A 20,329-nucleotide genomic window follows, 5' to 3' on the forward strand; every position below is an offset into this window, starting at 1 on the left:
ATAACATCGTAGTATTTGTTGAACGTCCGAACATTAAATGCTTGGTTTTTTTTATTCACAGAGTCAATATTTCATAATTGGCTGATAAATTATTGACATACTACAACAGCATCATTTTAAGTTGAAATTTGTTATGTCAATATCCAGTATTTGCTACGTACATAAATATATGTAACAAATATTCTTGGGCAAGATACTAACCCCAAGTTGCTCCCCAATGCATTCACTCAAGTATGAATGTGTGTGAACGTTAAATAGAAAGCATTTACATTGTGTAAATGTGTGAATAAGGCAAGTTGTGTAAAGTGCTTTCAGTGTTCAGTTTGAGTTGTATCAAGTTGTACAGAATATCATTAGAGTTCATGTCAAAGACAAACAGTTTATATTAAAGTGTCGATCTGAGCAACCAACATTTCGAAGTTAAGTTGTTAATTTTCACAAGTTTTATACTTATTTATAATAATAATGATAATATTTGCATAAGTATGAGTATAATAATATTTGACAAAAAAAAGTACTTGAGTATTTGGAGGTTTTGTTAGTTTTATCACTGATTTTGACCATTCTATTATAGATCGTAAAATTAAAATTAGAATAGAATAAATAAACGGTATACCAACACCACAGCTAACACATCTGAAGATGTTATTTTTACAGAAGAACATTATGAAAAGTTCAAAGTTGATTTTGAATAATGTGTGGAATTTGTTTCACAATAAATGTTCTGTTTTTATACCATCTTTATTTTATTTGCAACTATCTGAATGGCTTTATTTTAAAACTACAACAGTCAGGTTTTATCATCTCATCCACATCTGCCTGATATTAACCCGGCAGCTTCTCCTCTGCAATGCACGCTGTTCTGCCTCAGTCGACAGCTTCACCTCCTCGGCTCTTCTGCTCAGGCCTAAAACTGTCAAATTTTGATCACTCTGCTCTAGATTACCAAGTCGGGCATCGTAATTAATATGCGACAGGAACACTACCACAAAGGTAACCGTTGAGGCTTTTAGTCAGACTCTTGGAAACCCCGGGCGAGCATGAAGCAAAAAAGTACCTGGTACACAGCAAATCCAGCATACCCAAATTCACACTGTCAGATTTGATTTCAACACTTTTAAAGTGTCTATATGGGCCCACACCAAAGAGTGTGAATTTAACTCTTTTTGGAGAGTTGGTATCTTTCAATCAATTCAATTCAATAAAACTTTATTGATCCTGAAAGTTGACCCCGAAGGAATTTGACTCAGATTTAGTGTTAAATACCAAATCTGTCTGGAGTTGATAATTTAACACTTATTAATGCTAACTAGGTGTTAAGAGTTTAGATATTAAGTCCCACAGAGTATTTTATTTTAACTACATAAGAGTTACCTTCTAATTAATTCTAAAAGGTTTAAATTTTACTCTTCTGAACTTTCAGAAATTCCTTGGGAAATACACATTTATTAAAAAGAGCCAATGTTTTTCTGAAAAACATTTATTTTGAACTGTGAACCGCAATTTTCAATCATTTTCTAAAACATGGAACAGTGTACATGCTCTTATTGGAATATTGTTTATCAAAGGGTCTGACATAGGTGCGCTGGTCAATGCAAATAACAGCATGTTCATTGCTCTTTTCTTCAATACGATATGCATGTCCTCCATTCATCACTTTGTGGAACTTTAACGTACTTCTGCTCTCCCCATATTCCATCTTCGTAAGCATATCCTGTGTGGAGATGCAGTCAAAATTAGTTGTGCAGTAATTAATTGCAGCACAGCTAAAAAAAAAGGTTAAAAAAAACCCTGTTTGCTCAGTTTTTGTGGGACGTTTTCAGGCTTCGAGTAGCGCCATAGTTTTATGCCAACATTTCGCGATCTCAACATAGTTTTAGGTGTATTTGACTGAATATTCATATATAAGCATTTTTTAACACTATCGTATTTGCCCCCAAACAGTACATTTCAGCTAGCTAAAACAGGTTATTATGCTATCACCGAGCAACGTGGCTATACCTTTCACACAGCTTTGTCTCACAGCCTCCCCACCATCACCGCGAATATGGGGTGATGGTGTCCTGACGCAGCAAGGCACAGAAACTTTAAGGTGTGAGGATAACCTAGAGGAAAACATGTCTATAAATTCTGGTGTGTTTGTGTTATTTTAATGCTTTTATCATTACAGGGAGAAGCCTGCTGCAGAAGGCAAAGTATGAGTTAGGCCACGGCTAACCACGGCTCCTCCCCAACTTTTTTAAACTAATCCCAGGTGGTCAAAATAACCAACTATTTTATGTGAGTCAAAGAATAGAAGATAGATAGAGTTGAGTTTGAAATTAGTAATGACAGGACCACTTTAATGTTATTGCCGCACAGTGTCACATCTGAAACAAAGCAAACCAGATGAGCGTCGTAGTTTTCTTTCTCTAAATGGAAACTGAAGCAAATCTTCAAAGAAAGCACGACCCATTTTAAGTCCACAACGTTGCACAACCAAGGATGTCTGTGGTTTTTCATTTTTCAAGCGCTAAACATGACAGCGATGAGCATGTTTCCTTTACGGGACATTACACATATTCTGTGGTTGGCCGGTCACATGAAATTTCGTCTTTGAAGAGCAGAAAAATTATTTTACCATAATGACACATTTAATATTTGTAGTTTATCTGATACGTGTGTGCGTAGGAATAATAGGTGAGTTCTAATTTTGCTGTTTTGAGATGTCATTTCTCAATTATGTTACAGATGTCCACTGCACTAAATATATATGCAATGAAAGAAATGTGTGTGCGTTGTCTTGTATCTCGTTTCAGCTCAGCCAACTGAACTGCACTCATCCCTTCATCAAGAGACTGATTTTGTTTCTGCTGATGTTGGTGACGAAGTAACTCTGCACTGTTCCTACAAAGGTGAAGCTGCAAGACTTTACTGGTACAAACAAACTCTGGGACAAAAACCAAGGCTCATCTCTACCTACTATAGATATGAAGGAAATGGCATATTTTATAATGAATTCAAAAGTAATCCACGCTTTACGTTAGTTACTGGCATCAGTAAAAATCACTTGAAAATAACAGATCTGCGTGTCTCAGATTCAGCTACTTACTACTGCGCAACAAGCTTTACTTTTATTTTAGAGTTTACAAAAGAAACATATCTCAATGTAAAAGGTTCCAGTTTGGACATCCAGACTTTTGTCCTACAATCGGTATCTGAGACCATCCAGCCAGGAGGCTCTGTGACTCTGAACTGTACAGTCCGCACTGGAACCTGTGATGAAGACCACAAGGTTTACTGGTTCAAAGACTCTGAAGAATCTCATCCAGGGCTCATATACACCCATGGAGGCAGGAATGATCAGTGCAAGAAGAAATCACAGGCACAAGCACACACCTGTGTGTACAGCCTGCCAATGAAGAACTTGAATGTCTCTCATGTTGGGTCCTACTACTGCGCTGTTGCTTTATGTGGACGTTTACTGTTTGGTAATGGGACCAAGCTGAATTTTGAGCGTAAGTAACTTTTATGGGAAAGGTTCTATTATCTGAACAAGCAACTCACTATCATGTCAAAGAGTGTAAAGGCAGGCCAGTCCACCATGTAAATACATATTAGCTGCTTATCTTAATGACCTTTTGCTTTTTAAAGCATTGCCTCTCCAAAGCATGAAATGGACATATATGCAGAAGTTGCAGTAACTTGCACTAAGCTGCACTAACAGTGGAGAAAAAATATTTTCTTTCCAGCCAACATAAAAATAATCATGGGAAAACCTTTAAACATATTGTTCAGACATTTACAAGTAAATACGTATTAGCTACCTAGCTTAATGACCTTTTGCTTTATAACTGAACTGATTAAGACACAAATAAGGCTAGACAACGCAGTTATAATACTGATATAAGGAGACAGACAGCCTTTCTAACAGTACAGACAAATATGCTTATTATCCAGCACGCTATCAAATGGTATATTTAAATGGTCGCATGTTATTAGGTAGAATTGTTTAACAATAAATAAATTTAAAAATGTCCACACAGTATTGTGCAATCTACTGTACAATATAAAGCACCTTGAGGCGACTTCTGTTGTGATTTGGCGCTATATAAATAAAATTGAATTGAATTGAATTGAATTATTGTTAATCTCTGTCCGCTACTTGTAGCAGACATTGACCCATAATAAAAAAAATAGTGTCATCAGTATTAACAGACATGGTCGACATCTGTTTGTCTATGGCACAGTTTGTGTTGTATGAGGTGGGTGTATGAGTGGTTCAATCCCTGGCTGCTTCAGTCTGCATGTAACACACTAACCCCAAATTGCTGAGTGTGTTACAGAAATTCGAAAACACTTAAACATAGAAAAAAAGTGCTTGTCTGTATGAGGCCTGTTGTATAGAGCGCTCCTGGGGAGTACAAAAGTGCTCTATAAGAATCAGTCTATTTACCAACCAAGCCAGTTTTACTGACAAGACAACATCTGTGTTTTAACTTTATTTGTTGGGTTACTATCTCTGTAGATGAAGGGGACACTCTTCTCTTGTTATATTTCTGGAGGGGGGTTTCAGCTTTCACCAGCATCCTGAGTGTTTTACTGGCTTCCTTAATGTGCATGACAAGAAAGAAAAACAGCAGCACATACACAGGCAAGTGGTTTAGTATTTCTTATGTTTGTTTTTTATCCTCCGGTGAATATGACATTATATTAACACAGTTTTCTGTTTTCCAGATTCTGCAACAAAAAACTCCCCCTTTTTCAAAGCAAATGTAAGTGCATTTTCTTTTGAAAGAAAAAGCACAGTTTTACGTTCCATCCACATTTCAGCTGTTGTACTTTTTCTCATCCCCAGGGTGACCAAGAAGGAGGCTACCTCTATTTCAAACCTTTGAGGGACATGAAGATGAACAGATCAGAAATGCAGATGGACAACACCTGGAGTAAATGTGTCTATTATAGTGTAAAGCAGTAAAGTGGACAGGCTTTTGGTCTCAGTGTAGAAACACAGGACCTTGTGAGGTTCTCTTTGAAGCATGGCTTCCCTTATAAAAGACATGTTACTATTTCATTCATTTCCTCACAACACAATTTAACATAGACAATAATGACATTTGTGTTTCAGACTATTAAAAGTGTCTGTTATGTACATAAAAGAATTATGTGTATTTGTATTTTAATATCATGATAATAATGATCACTTTTTTTGCATCGTGAATTTTAGCCCCTCCCCCCTCTCAACCAAAATAATAAAAGTATTTTGAATATTCTGACGTTTGTGTGTTGAGGTCAGAACGTGAGTATGAGTGGAGCGTGAATACAGTGGTTTGAAGTGCCCGCCCCCTTCCCTTCCACCGCACTGTAAAAGACTGACTGCCCTCAAACGCTTGACTGCAGTTGTTGTTGTTGCTAAGCGTGGCCCAACCAGTTATTAGGTTTTAGGGGGCGAACACTTTTTCACACAGGGCTATGTAGGTTTTTTCTTCTTAATGGTAAACACCTTCATTTGGAAACTGCCTTATTTGTTTATATGTGTTATCTTTGTCTAATATTTAAATGTGTTTGATGATCTAAAACATTAAGTGTGACAAACATGCAAAAAAACAGGAAATCAGGAAGGGGACAAATGCTTTATCACACCACTGAATACGTGTAGCCACAAACTACAACTGAAGTATGTAATTAGCTCAGGAAGAATATTCAGAATATGCCTGGATTTGCTTTGTTTTTATGAATGACTTGCTTATTGACATTGCAGCAAGTCCAGAATGTGGGCAGTCCTCTCCATCTTTGCATCTCTGCTGGAATTCTGAGATCCAATCATCTAAACTGTTAATGTTACAGGACTGCTGGGAACAGACCGACAACACCTCCATACATCCCAGTTTACGCTTCGTCGGGTGCCCACTCGCCCCATCTCCCTCTCTCTAATATCTACTTAATCAACCAGGTCAACTGATCCTCAGCCACACATTATCATTCTCTCTCTATTTCTCTCTTTTATCAAAGACAATTCTGTTACATTTGAACATTCAATCATATCTGAATAAGCTTCACTTTTCATTCTTCACATTCACTTTAGCATCAACCCTTTTAATCCAAATACTTTTTCTCTTGAAAACTGTGTTTCTCCATCACAGTTTACTCAATACAATCCCCCTTTTTTACTAAATCATACACTTTAAATGTGAGACATTCAGAGATCAGAATGTCCTGTGTGCGCTCTCATTTACTTTCTCTCTCTCTCGCTCTCATACACACATACGCACACTAATATCTCTCAAGGCATTTTTCTACATAGGTTTTCAGCACAGTCTGAATTAAGCCTGTCTTTAAAATCATTATTATTTTTTTCAAAATATTTAAATTGTCAAATTCATCATAATTAACGTTATCTGGTTATTTTCTGATTAGTATTGAGTACAACTAACTGTCAGCATGACCACATGAACCGTCATTCAGTGTTTGACGTTTACAGCATTTAACATTATTTTTGTTGTTCAAAAGTATATTGACTGGTTGGTGAAACAGTCCTTATCTTTTCAGTCCAACACACAAAAGGTCTATTATGGCTCATGTCTACACACAAAACTCTAAACATTAGAACAGACATTTCCACAACTCAAACTGGATTTCTCTGAATACTGATCACTTACACTTTTTATTTGTCTTTGATTACAAATGAAGATGATGACCAAACTATAGGACTATCTGTTTTAGCACTCTGATCTTTATTAACACATTTTAACGCATAAGGCTGAATGTCAAGTCCTTTTACCCCCTCAGCTTTGATGGCAGGGGGGCGGCCAGGGGCACTTCAGTTTCTCTCTACGCCACGTTACTCGACAGAGCCAATCATGTTCTGCAGTGTGAAGGTGATGAACCAATCAGACCTGTCAGATGTGGCAAAATGTAGGACAAGCTGGCGTTTTTAAATCTGAGAAGTATACTGCTGCTTCATTAGGTGTGGACTGCTGTACTGAAGAAGGAGACAAGATGAAGATGTTCTTTGTGAATGTTTTCCTGCTCTGCTCTTTATGTAAGTAAAACAAATTTACTTGTGTAAACTTTTGATTTTCATTTGTGTGAAACTGAGTCTGTCTGAATTATTTCAGGTGCAGCACAGTTAAGTGAAGTCTCTCAGCCTGAATCTTTGAAAACAGTGAAGATTGGCCACTCAGCTACTATTAAATGCTACATAAAGAGCGCATCAGCCAAAACTGTGTGGTACAAGGTGACTACAGGGAGGAAACTACAGCTGGTGGTAAAAGCTGATTCTTCCTATAATGTGAGAGAGTTCAGTGATGAATTTGTTAACCGTTCTTCAGTTAAATTTGACATGACTAACAATCATCTGACCATAAATAAAACATCATGGGAAGATGTTGGAACATACTTCTGTGGAGTCGTACACATAAGTGAGGTTCAGTTTGGGTCAGGAACATTTCTCATGTTGACAGGTATGTTTGGACATGTTTGCATTTCACATAATTTCAATTGAATGTAAACACAATGTTAATAATCACAGTCCAAATGGTTTGTTTTCCAAGGTGCAAAGACAATCAGCGACTCTGTCGTCCAGCAGCCAGAATCAAAGTCAGTGAGGTCCGGAGACTCTGTGACTCTCAGCTGTTCTCTTCACTCTGCTCAATGCACAGCAGAACTCACTAGTTTCATGTGGCTGAAAAACTCGGATCATTCTGCTCCAGAGATGATTTATTGCTCTGACAACAAGAACAACATCTCCCAGAAAACTGACAGAGGACGAACTATCTGCGTGTACAACCTTATCATCAGGAGCCGGGATGACGCTGGGGTCTACTACTGTGCTGTCAATTCATGTGGACAAATACTGCTTGGAAATGGAACAAGAATCAATAATGGTGAGACACTTGCAGTGCATTTTAAGGTTCAATTTTTTTTAAATGTGTTTCTTTAAAGTGTAGTTTCCAGTAGATTAGATCCAAAGACAACAAGTCTGTGAAACTTTGCCAGATTTGTCCTTTTTATCAGAATGTCAGATCTAATTAAACACTTTAAAAATACCAATACCCCCAAATACAAATTCTGCTTGGAAATGGGATCAAGATTTGTTTAAGTAACTTTGCAGTAGAAAATCTTGTGTTTAAAACTCATAATTTCCCAAATACACATATGATAATTATCTTTTCATAACGTCTTTCTTGCTTTTTCAATTCATACATTAGAAGTTGGTTTGAAATGAAATTCTAATCTCTCCTGTTTTTATTGCCAGACGACATCAATGATCACGAGAGTTTTTGTGTCCGTGAGAGAACCCTGTCATGCACCATCATCATCATTATTATGGGTGTTTATCTGGCTTTCGCTGTGTTCATGATCAGTAAGAGAAACTGCTACCACTGTACAGTAACTGATGCTGTTGATCTCTATACTGTGTGTTCCACTAACATTAATCACTTTGTTTGCCTGCTTTTCAGAGTTTAACTCAGGATTTTCACCTCTGTCCAAGGTATGTGCTGTTTAGTTGAATATTTATATAATGATTACACCATCCTAAGTGGCTCATAATTTTTATTTCATTCATATTATTGTACTTTTTCTCAGGTGCGAGGTGAAGAAAACCTCGAAACCAAGAGATCAAATGAACAGAGAGATGGTATCTGGAGTGAATGTGTGTACTCCAGGGTGAAGCTACACTGAACTGAAGTCGTTCCAACTTTGATGCCACATGTCTAGACGTGAACTTATTACTGCAGCTTTGAAATATTTAGGCTGTTCTCTAGCTCTTTCTAACATTATCCTGCTCGATCGATTTAAAGCCTAAAGTCAGTTAACAAGTTTTACGTTTCTTGTTAACTGACTTTACTTATATTTTAGCATCATTTTTGTAAGGCAGAGACATGTGAGATGAAAGCTGACATGCTGATGAAATTTCTCGCTCGCTTTCCCTCTCTCTCTTTCTATCATTTCTCTATGATAGTTGGGTTTTTTTTTTATCATTAACACATATTATGCCTTTAAAAAACACATTTTCAGCTTTTCCTGCATTGTATCTCACTGTTTTACTGTTAGCACTGAGTTTGTAAATTGAAAAAACTGTTGGGTTGCATCTCTGACCTCGTGAAGTCTTCTCTTTCAATTCAATTCAATTCCATTTATACAGCGCCAAATCACATCAACAGTTGCCTCAAGGAGCTTTATATTGTAAGTTAGACCCTATATATAATAATGCATACTCAATAATACTCTTTGTGCTTGTTTCGTGCCGAGCTTTCTTCATTTCAGTGGCTGATGTAAAGGGGCTTCTGTTCATCACAGAGATGATCCAGAAATGATCCATTAGTGTCACTGTTATAATAAACTGTTGATTCAGACACTTCTGACAGTTACTTGCTTTGAGATCTCTGGGCCTCGTGTTGTTGGTTCACAGCAATAGTCCCATTTGTCACAATCACACTTACTCACTGTTAGAAAAAATTCAATTATTCAATGAAATCCTGGAGGATGTGACTTTTGGTTTTTAATTTTTAATTAAAGAAGGTTTCCTCAGGTACAGCATGGAAATAAGGGGTGGGGGTGTTGGGGGAGAATAAATATCCCTTTAAAAACAATATTTAAAAGTAGATTTTATAATCAGAGAAGGTAAGGAACTGTCTAAAGCTAAAACAATAATTATAATTTTAAAAATGCACTGTCTTGCTGTTGTAGTGTTATTCATGTTCTACAATACACAGCTATGTGCCAAAAAAAAATTAAAAAAAAAAAGGTGATCAGACAATCAAATCAAACAATATAAAGACTGTTAACTGTTCGTTTAGTTTTGTTAAAGTTGACTGACTTTCAGCATTGCATGCATGGATCCAACTTGCCTCATGTCAACAGTCACGGCTGCTGGTAGTGATCATGTCAAGTCAAGTCAAGTGAAGTGGCTTTATTGTCATTCCAACCATGTGCAGTGGTAAAGTACACAGTGAAACGAGACAACGTTCCTCCAAGACCATGGCGCTATATATGACATATAACAGACAATAAACACGTGACTACATAAAGTGCAAGGTGCAAAAATTGCAAAAACAAAAAAAAAGTGCTACACCAGACAGAACAGAACGATACGTCACAAGACAACACAGACACAACAGTGTGTGTAAAACACTGAGTATTGTGCAAAAAGTCACTTGGTGTTGATGTGTGTGTGTGTGTTTGTAGCCTGGGGAAAGAAGCTGTTTCACAGTCTGGCAGTGAGGGTGTAAATGCTCCGGTGCCTCTTTCCAGAAGACAGCAGGGTGAAGAGTGTCATCTCCTTTGTTTTGTCCACGTTTAGAAACAGGTCGTTGACTCTACACCAGTCTGTTAGTGGTTTCACTTCGTCTCTGTATGCTGACTCGTTCTTGCTGATGAGACCCACCACAGTCGTGTCATCAGCAAAATTGGTGATGTAGTTCAAACTGTGCACTGCTACACAGTGGTGAGTCAGCAGAGTGAACAGCAGTGGGCTGAGCACACCGCCCTGAGAGGCTACAGTGCTCAGTGTGGCGGTGTTGGAGATCCTGTTACCGACCCAGACTGTCTGAGGTCTCTCCATCATAAAGTCCAGGATCCAGTTGCAGAGGGAGATGTTCAGGCCCAGCAGGCTCAGTTTTCCAATCAGGTGCTGAGGAATGATTGTGTTGAATGCTGAACTGAAGTCTATGGACTGCATTCGTACATACGTGTCTTTATTGTACAGGTGGGTGAGGGCAAGATGTAGGGTGGTGGCGATAGATGAACTGCAGTGGGTCCAGTGTGGGTGGCAGCCGGGTCTTAACGTGCCTCATGACTTCCTCACCAACAAGTCCTTCTGAGTGTCAAACCGTGCATAGAAGTTGTTCAGCGCATCTGGTAGGGAGGCATCACCCTCGCATGCAGGTGTCATCTTCCTGTAGTTAGTGATGGCCTGGTTGCCCTGCCAATGCGCAGAATGTCACCGTTGTCTGTTTACCGTTCACTGCTCGGATGGCTCTAGACAGTTTGGACCTCAAGACTCCACCTTGTCGCCTGCTCTGAAGGCGGAGTCTCAAGTATTTAGCAGCTCACTTACTTCTGCAGTCATCCACAGTTTCTGGTTGGAGCGTGTTATGATAGCCTTGGAGACAGTGACATCATCAATGCATTTGCTGATGTAGCTAGTCACAGATGATGTTTACTCCTCTAAGTTGGTGTGGTCACCGTTTGTTGCAGCCTCCCTGAACATGTTCCAGTCAGGCATGTATGGTAAGGCTTCATGACCACCTTCATAGTCTGCTAATGATTTCTTTCATCACAATAACTGACTGTTTCACAATACTAAAACAGTTTCGCAAATAGGAAGAGTTCAGGGGATTTCACAGGCGTCTCTACAGGAGGGTGTAAGAACAGCAGACTTGCTTCTTTCATATGTAGCTGACTCACTGACTGATTGACCTATTTCATTTCATAATTGACTAACAAAATTTACTAGCCGCAGAACAAATCAGAGCATAAGCAAGCAAAGGCAATGAAGTGATCCAGTCATCTACTTATAAAAATAATTCTGTGTCAACATACAGAAAATGCCCAAAAATATTTTTATATGTTCTCAACCATGCATGAAAGGAAAATTGATTCTATTCAGGTGCTATGTCCAGATGAACAGAATAAATTTTTCTGGGATGCCCAAAAATAGCTTGCTGTCTCAAATAGATTTGAGGCTGTAACTGCTGCCAAAGGTGCTTCAACAAAGTATTGAGTAAAGGCTGTGTGTAGAAATTTGAGGTGAAAATTTTATTTAATTAATTTTGCAATAAGGCTGTAATGACAAAATGTGGAACAAGTGAAACGCTGTATACTTTCCATATACACTGTAGGTTTCTACAACAGCATCACAATTTTAATTAAGAAGATGCAGGTCAGGGAGAACTGATATATTCTGATATAAGCGTGATGCATTTAATTGATCTGCACTATGTTCTTATTTTTGGAGTGAAAGAGGTTGGTGGTGAGATAGGGATTTCCAGCACTGAAGATGTGTTCCACCTCAATGCAAACTCATCATTAGCTCAGAGTGGGTTAATTAAGTAGAATTGAGTGATTTCATTATTCGTTTCTTTATTCTTTCTATTTTTGCTTTTTCTTTGCCTCTGCCAAACTGTTTTTAAAAAATCATCTGCAAATTAACTCTAAACTGTGGACATTCCATTTCTAACCTTTTGTGAAACAATAAAAACATTGCACTGATGCTGTCAAACATTGTTCTTGGAACTGTGACGCTCCTCCTTGTAGTGACATTTTGCAAGACAAGAATGAAAAAATCTGCAGGTGTGTAAAACTTTATGCAGGACGAGATCCACATTCTGTTATTCTGCAGTAACTATGTATCTTTAATGTTCGTGTTTTTTCACAGAAGCAGCCGATGAAGGTGATCAGGTGAGAGTTTGTCTTAATCCATCCATCCCATGGCAGCCTATCCCAGACATATTTTAATGTGTCTGTCAGAACATTTCTATATTTTTACTGGAATTTCCTTTGTTCGCAGACTGGTAATACAGTCATCTATACATCTGTGTGTTTGGCTCACAGTAGTATCAGGCCCAGACAATCTACAGTAAAAGCCAACGGAGACGCTGTAATTTACTCTACACTCAAACCATGACAACAGAACATCAAAGTTTCATCATGGGAATACGACCAAGCTATGACAAATAATGGCTTAGGAATGTCTTGCAACTCTCATAGGTAGTATATCTCTTTTCAGTGGTGCATACAAGCATTTAAACTATAATCAAAGAAGTTTTGACTTTCTCAGTCGCTGAAGCTTAGTACATTTCAGCAACTTCACCTCTTTTTAGGCTAAATTCTTATATTTGTATACTTCAGATTTAAAAACCAGCATGCTTTCCATGGATTTAACAATCAGCTTATCACTAATGGAATGTATGATTCTTCAATCATGTACTCTGTCTTGCACTGTAAAAAACAAATGTACTGTTTTAATATACTTTTATGTTTGGATTGAAATTCTTTCCATTTCACAAATTGTCCTGCTGAATGCTGTGCTATGTGATGTACTATAGATTTTGCTGCTAAGAAATTACACAGACTATTGTAACAAAAAATATAGATATAATTTTAATTCAGAGAAATGTGTTGTGACTTTTATCATAAATGATGATATATTAAAATGGAGATTCCTCTCTTCTTTGCTCTTCAAATTAACATGAATGTTTTAAGTTAGCATCTTTTCTGTAAAATCTTTTTCATTAAAAAAATGTTCATGGTTTGGAAAAACCCTACACTTGCCAACCATAAAACCCTTCTTCTATAAGATCTAGAAATTTTACAAGTTAAACAGAGTCATGAACAGATACAGAAACTTAAGATGGATGTGGATGTCACGGTCCTGCGTTGGTGACCCAGTGTTTTGATTTTGGTATTATTATTATTAGTCTTTGATTTCATCATGGTTTTTGACTGCTAGTGTTTTGCTTTCTCTTTTGTATTTCTAGCCCCCCAGTTCTTCTTGGTTTGTGACTTCTAGTTCTGAGGTTTTGGTTCCTGAGCCCCTCATGTTTAGTGTGGGTCTAGTTCTGTCTTCTTGTTCCCCAGTCAGTCATGTCTCAGCCCAAATGATTACAGGCCTGTTGCACTTACGCCTGTAGTGATGAAGTGCTTTGAGAGACTGGTCTGTCAGCACATCATGGCCAGTCTGCCTCCCACTTTGGACCCCCACCAATTTGCCTACAGGACTAATCGATCCACCGAGGACGCTATCACCATAGCGCTCCACAATGCGCTGAGTCACCTGGAGCACAGAGGAAGCTATGTGAGAATGCTCTTTCTGGACTTCAGCTCAGCATTTAATCATATCATCCCGGAGATCCTGGTCCAGAAACTGTCTCACCTGGGACTCTCCACCCCCATCTGCCTCTGGATCAAGGACTTCCTGACAAACAGACCACAGTCTGTCAGACTCGGCCCCCACCTGTCCAGCATCATCACACTTAGCACCGGGTCTCCACAAGGATGTGTTCTGAGTCCCCTCCTGTTTACGCTCTACACATCCGACTGCTCCCCTACCCATCTCTCAAACACCATCATAAAGTTTGCGGACGACACCACTGTGGTTGGACTCATCTCAAGGGGGGATGAGTCGGACTACAGAGATGAGGTCAACAGACTGACTGAGTGGTGTTCAGTTAACAACCTCCAACTGAACACCACAAAAACTAAAGAACTCATCTTGGACTTCAGGAAGGGCAGAGCAGACCCGGCCCCACTTTACATTCACAGGAACCGTGTGGAGAGGGTACACTCCATGAGGTTTCTGGGCGTGCAGATCTCTGATGATCTCTCCTGGACTGCAAGTACCACTGCGGTGGTAAAAAAGGCCCAGCAGCGTCTCCACTTTCTGAGAGTGCTCAGGAGGAACAACCTGGAGGAGAGGCTGCTGGTGACATTCTACAGAGCCACCATAGAGAGCATCCTAACGTACAGCATAACAACATGGTATGCAGGGTGCTCAGCTGCAGACAGGAAAGCACTGCAGAGGGTCATCAACACAGCCCAGAAGATCACTGGCTGCTCTCTGCCCAGCCTGGAGGTCATTGCAAACTCCCGGTACCTCAGCAGAGCTGGCAATATCATCAAGGACCATTCTCACCCCAGCAATCAACTGTTTGAACTTTTACCGTCAGGCCGACGATACAGGTCACATAAAACCAGGACAAACAGATTCAGGGATAGCTTCTTTCCCAGAGCTATCACCGTTGTAAATAAGCACAAAAACAATTGAACCTGCTTAGCCATACCATACTGTCACTGTCATTATATTATGCTGCTATCCTGTAAATATCATACTTACTTTTGTTGAGTACTTACGTTTGTTTTATTGTACCTTTTATATTTTACATTTATATTTATTATTGCATTTTGCACCAAGGGAGTGGCACTCCAATTTCGTTTTACCCTGTACAATGACAATAAAGGCTATTCTATTCTATTCTATTCTATTCTATTCTATTCTATTCATGTCACTCCTGTCCCCGTACTCCGTGTTCCCTCTGTTCAGTATCAAGTCCTTGCCTCTGTTCCTGTCATGTGTTTCCTGTTTTACTTTGAAAGTCTGTGTCCTATGCCAATGTATTATTTTGTTATTCACTGCATTCTGGAAACACAGTCCAGAATGTAGCTAAATCCAGTGGAGTGGTTTGGTTTAAACTAGATTAAAACCAATAATGGTCTCTAAAAATAATATATTTTAAAATAAAATAATGAAACATATTAACCCAGATTTAGCTACATTCTGGACCCTGTTTCCAGAACGCAGTAGCTAGCGAGCTGATTGGAGACCGTAACAGCCAATCAGAAGTTTTGCATCCAAGTCTGTGATTGGTTGGTTTTGTAGCACACTTATAATGGTGAACAGAGAGTTGAGCGTGCACGGAGCAGAGATGTTATGAGTGCGAATGACACACTGACAGCAGGGCCGCAGATTTCTGTGAGCACACAGATCAGAAATCTGAGCAAGAGCAAATGCCAACAATTGAGCGAGAAGGGCTGTTATTGTGTGTGTATATGGATAATAGCAGACACTGAAATATATTTCTTGCACGCAGAAATGATATTTTCTTGGCAGGAGAGTCAGTCCAGCACCTCCTCGTGTTGCTGGTGACTCTGGTGAGCCACTCCAGCCACCTCCATCCTCTGCTGGAAGCTCTGCGGAGCTCATTTAGCCGGCTGAGGACTTCAATTTGCTGTCGCTGCCTAAGCAGAGCAAGTGCCCTGCACAGCTCCAGCCAGCTTCGTCTCAGCCAGGGGTCTCTGCACCTGCTGACCTTGCTTTGTCTCAGCCAGAGGTCTCCGCACCTGCTGGCCCTGTGTCTGTTCCCGCTAGGGGCTCTGGTGAGCCGCACTAGCAGTCTGTCTCTGCTGGGGACTCTGAGGAGTCGGTTCAGTCATCTGTGGCTTCCATGCCACCATTAGTGTCGATTGGGGGCTCTGGAGAGTCCACCCAGTTGTTTTCTGTTCCTGCTGGGAGCTCAGGCGAGCCCATCCAGCCATCAGCACCACCGTGAGCGCCACCATCCACGGCTGCCGTGCTACCACCTGCAAACACTACGCTACCCTCTGGTCCTGCCTCTTCTGGTCCTGTCTCGTCTGGTACCATCTTATCTGGTTCTGCGTACCAGCTGTCAGCCAAGCTGTCCATGGGTCTACGGCCATGACCACGTCCTTGCCCAGACCAGCCTGCACATGCACGTCCAGCACGGCCTGCACCTCACCGTCGCTGGCCACTATCCAGGCCATCAGTTTATTATCGTCATCATCATGGGCGGCCTCCTGAATTGTGGTGCCACCGCTGTTTTCATGCGGTCAGCCTCCAGACCTGCTTCATTCACGTGACGTCACTGCTGCCACTGTCCTCACGGCCAGTGCCCCGGACAGTCTCATTGTTGTCGCTTTCCAAGCAGTCAGCATCCGCACCTGTGTCACCGCTGCGGTTTTCCATGTGGCTGGAGTCCGGATCTGCTTTGCCTATGCTACAGCTGTTTTCCACGCGATCAGCCCCCCTAAACTGTGTCAGTGCTGCCACTTTTCATGCAGCTGGCCTCCAAAACTTCTCTATTGCCGCTGCTGGCTCCGCCGTTGGCCTCCAGAACTGTGTGATGGACTATTGTGCCTAGTTTTTTTGTGTTTGTTGTTTCTGGACTCCTAGTGCTCCTGTTTTTCTGTTGCTCCGAAACAAAAGAAACATAAAAGCTTAATTTAACAGAAGTGCAAATGTTCCCATATAAAAACTCTAAGTTAAGTTTAAACATGAATTAATTAATAATTGGTCCTGTCATGGTGCATTTTAAATAGGTTTCAAAGTACGACAGAGCTCCTAGGTTATGCATTGCTATGTGCGACTGTATTCTGTTTCATCTGTGTGAAGCTGAGTGTATCCTGCCTGAATTATTTCAGGTGTGGCACAATTAAGTAAAAACTGAAACAAGTGTGACATATACAAAATAACAGGAAATCTGGTAGTGGCCAAGTGGAGATATGATCTGAATTTCAGGAGCGGGACCACTCCTCCTTCACGCCCCCTCTGGCCCCTCTTCCCTCTCGAAGACCAGACTTCGACTCCTTCTGACCATTATTCTCAACCTCGCGTTACGATTTGGCGGCACCGGATTCTGTCAGTACCTCATTCAGTTCGCTTCTCAGGCAGCTGCTCGCCTTCAGCAATTTAACAAAGACACCTTCCAGGGCAGTCCCGATCAGGAAATCTACTGCTGTCTTCGCCGCCCTTCTTCTTTCTCCCTCAAGTTGTGTGGCGCCCCGTCACGTCCCGCTTCCACCTGCATAGTCTCAGCCCAAAATGATTCAGCCCTCGTGCCGTCCTTCTGTTCTCTCCCGTTTGACCCCAGCTCCCGTACCAGAACCTCTAAACCCGCAATCTCCACCCCAGCATGCCTTTGCCTCACGGTTCAGACAGTCGGGGCAGGCCCATCATGCACCTCAGAGGCCGCACCATTTGCCATGACTTCAACGACTCCAGCTGTTCCTTGCCTCAATGCCTCTATCTTCACTGCTGCTCCCTTTGCGGCAGCGGCCATTCCCGCCCCGCATGCCCCCTCAACCCCGCCAGCCTCCACCCCCATCCACATTCCGGCACTAGAAGTTGCCTCATTAAAGAAAAAAAAAAATAGGTGCTTCACCCCCTTGATGGCTCCCAGTCATACCCCCTCCCATGTCACCACCAGCTCACAGATTATCTACTCCAAGGTCGGTCTTCTCCGAACTTCGTCGGAAGAGAAAATGGGGGACCTTTAACATCCCTGGAGTTCCTCAGGATAACCCTTGACACTAAACGTTTCCAGGCTCCCCTGCCGATCGAAAAGGTTAATCGCATCACCCTTCTCCTCCAAAACTTCCTCCTCGCTCTCTCTTGCTTCAAACGATGGCTGCTCTCCCCGTTGGGATGCTTAATCCTATCCCTTACTTGCTTCACCCGCTGCATCCAAACCGCCACTCCTCGACTCCGCCATGCTGCATAGCTCTCCCAGGGCTGAACTGCGTCTCTGTCAACTTCTGCTCGCTAACTGGAACAGCATCACCTTCTTCTACAACGATCAGCTGCCCCACCCCGACGACGTCCTGCTCTTCACAGATGCCGCCCCTTCTGCCGGCTTTGGGGGCTATTACGGCCGAAGACATTCAGAGCCTTGGCGCCCTACGCAGAGGCAGCTCCGACCCCAGGTCCTCCATTTTCAGCCACGTCTTTCGAGATCTAAACCCCAGCATCGCAGAACTCAATCGCTTCTTGGGAGATGCTGATATAGAAATAGCCTTGCAGCAAGCACATTGTCCTCTTATTGGACCGCTCAGAACACATTCCGTTCATCGCATCACAACTTCAACCTCCCCTTTCCGTCACTCGACATCACAACAGTTTTCAGCTTCATATCTCATGCCTTCCGGTTCCTGAGCATTAAAATCAGCGGCATCAATTTCTTCGCTAAACTACTTGCAGGTCCACCATGCCCTACCATTACCAGATATCACTACTCATCAACAGTCTCCAGCATCAGTCACCTGCCACGACCCTACACTGCTTACCCCTAACTTCAGATCTACAACATCGCTGCATCTCTACCCTCCAGCTGAAGCATAGCGATTACTTCCTGGCACACTCGAGGCCACGTTCCTACTCGCCTTCTTCGGCTTACGCTGTTCCTCACCTCCTCATCCTCGATGTTCCATCCGACTCTTCACCCGTGCATGAGTGTCATCCACCCAGTCTCCGAAGACTGCTTCATTTTATCCTCAAACGAAGCAATCCAATCAATCGGGCAGCACCACGCCTACATACTACTTCAAAATAAACTCTCCTTTAAGACCCTTCGAATCACTAACCCTTTACCTCGACCTCAAAAATGTCAGCACACCTTACCTTCAGATCCTCTGTTCATCACCGAATCTGGCCACGCCCCAATCAGGACATGGCTCCTCTCACACTTTCGCCAAGCCCCCTCGTCTTCCGGGATTCCTCCAAATCACTTCCCTGGCCTTCCCTTCCTCACCAGCGTCGCGACTTCTGCCTCCCACAAAGCCGTCGCCAGTCCCCTTCAAGGCCTTCCCCAAACCGCAGCACTAATCACACTTCCTCATCCCTCATCGCTCATCGTTACCAAGGGAGTGGTCCCTGCTAGTGAAATGCTTTATCACAGCTCTGTGATACAGCTGGAATATGCAATTAGCTCAGTAAAAATATTCAAAAAATGCCTGGATTTGCTTTGTGTTATGGATGACTGGCTGATTGGCATTACAGCAAGTCCAGAATGTAGTCTGCACCCTCTGAGCACCTCTGCTCGATCCAGTCGTCTGAATTGTTAATCTTACAGGACCGCTGGGAACAGACCTGCAACACATCCATCCATCCCAGTTTAGACTTTGTCAAGTGCCCCACCGCTCTCTCTCTCTCTAATATCTAGTCAGCCAGTCAGGTCAACTGATCTTCAGCCACACCTTATCATTCTCACTCTCTATTTCCCTATTCCCTATTTATTTTTTTTTATCTATTTGTTATTGCTTGTGTACAGTGTCCTTGAGTGTTTTGAAAGGTTTCTTAAGCTTTCTTAAATAAAATTTATTATTATTTTTATTATTATTGTCTATTTTAACATGGACAGTTCAGTTACATTTGAACATTCAGTCATATCCAAAAAAGCCTCACTTTTCATTCCTTCTAGATTTCATTAGCACATTCACTTTATCGTAATCCCTTTTAATCCAAATACTTTTTCTCTTGAAAACTGTTTCTCAGTGACAATTTACTCAATACAATCGCCTTTTTACTAAATCATACACTTTAAATGTGAGACATTCAGAGATCAGAATGTCCCGTGTGCACTCTCATTTAGTCTCTCTCTTTGAATTGTCTTTAACTAAGAATAAAGATGATCAACAAACTATAGGAAAAATCTCCGTTGTAGCACTCTGATGTTTATTAACATATTTTTCAACAAATTTCTCATCCGTAGGATGATAAAGGTTTATTCTATTCTATTTTCACACATAAGGCTGAATGTCAAGTCTGACTCTGTGTGCCTCCCAGAGCACTCTGGTATGCACGCACAACTTGGGGTCATGAGAGAGGTCGTACCTTCTCTTACTGATTTATGGTATAGGAGGACACCTACTCTGTATATGGTTAAGTATAAGAGCCCTTTGTTTAGGTGGACCGCTGGACTCCTGGCACCAGCTTTGGGGAGTCTTCACAGGGTCACATCTTGACACACACACACACACACACACACACACACACACACACACACACACACATACCTATACGTACACACAGACAAGGTACTCTTTGTCACATGTA

The 20,329-nt window shown here is 41.3% G+C and overlaps 2 protein-coding genes across 2 annotated transcripts; both read left to right on the plus strand.

Annotated features, from left to right (window-relative positions):
* Window positions 1-2,568: 2,568 nt before the first annotated feature.
* Window positions 2,569-4,957, plus strand: LOC134624071 (uncharacterized). Its single transcript, XM_063469055.1, has 5 exons — window positions 2,569-2,679; window positions 2,799-3,497; window positions 4,508-4,633; window positions 4,717-4,754; window positions 4,838-4,957. The coding sequence occupies exons 1-5, from the start codon at window positions 2,625-2,627 to the stop codon at window positions 4,955-4,957; spliced, it is 1,038 nt and encodes a 345-aa protein (XP_063325125.1). The 5' UTR covers window positions 2,569-2,624.
* A 2,021-nt stretch (window positions 4,958-6,978) lies between these two features.
* On the plus strand, window positions 6,979-8,664 carry LOC134624072 (uncharacterized). The gene is made up of 6 exons (XM_063469056.1): window positions 6,979-7,021; window positions 7,098-7,442; window positions 7,533-7,865; window positions 8,237-8,344; window positions 8,442-8,473; window positions 8,569-8,664. Exons 1-6 carry the CDS (start codon window positions 6,979-6,981, stop codon window positions 8,662-8,664), a joined length of 957 nt encoding a protein of 318 aa, XP_063325126.1.
* Window positions 8,665-20,329: the final 11,665 nt, after the last annotated feature.

Source organism: Pelmatolapia mariae, linkage group LG3_W (genome assembly GCF_036321145.2).
Source record: "Pelmatolapia mariae isolate MD_Pm_ZW linkage group LG3_W, Pm_UMD_F_2, whole genome shotgun sequence".
Taxonomy (NCBI): Eukaryota; Metazoa; Chordata; class Actinopteri; order Cichliformes; family Cichlidae; genus Pelmatolapia; species Pelmatolapia mariae.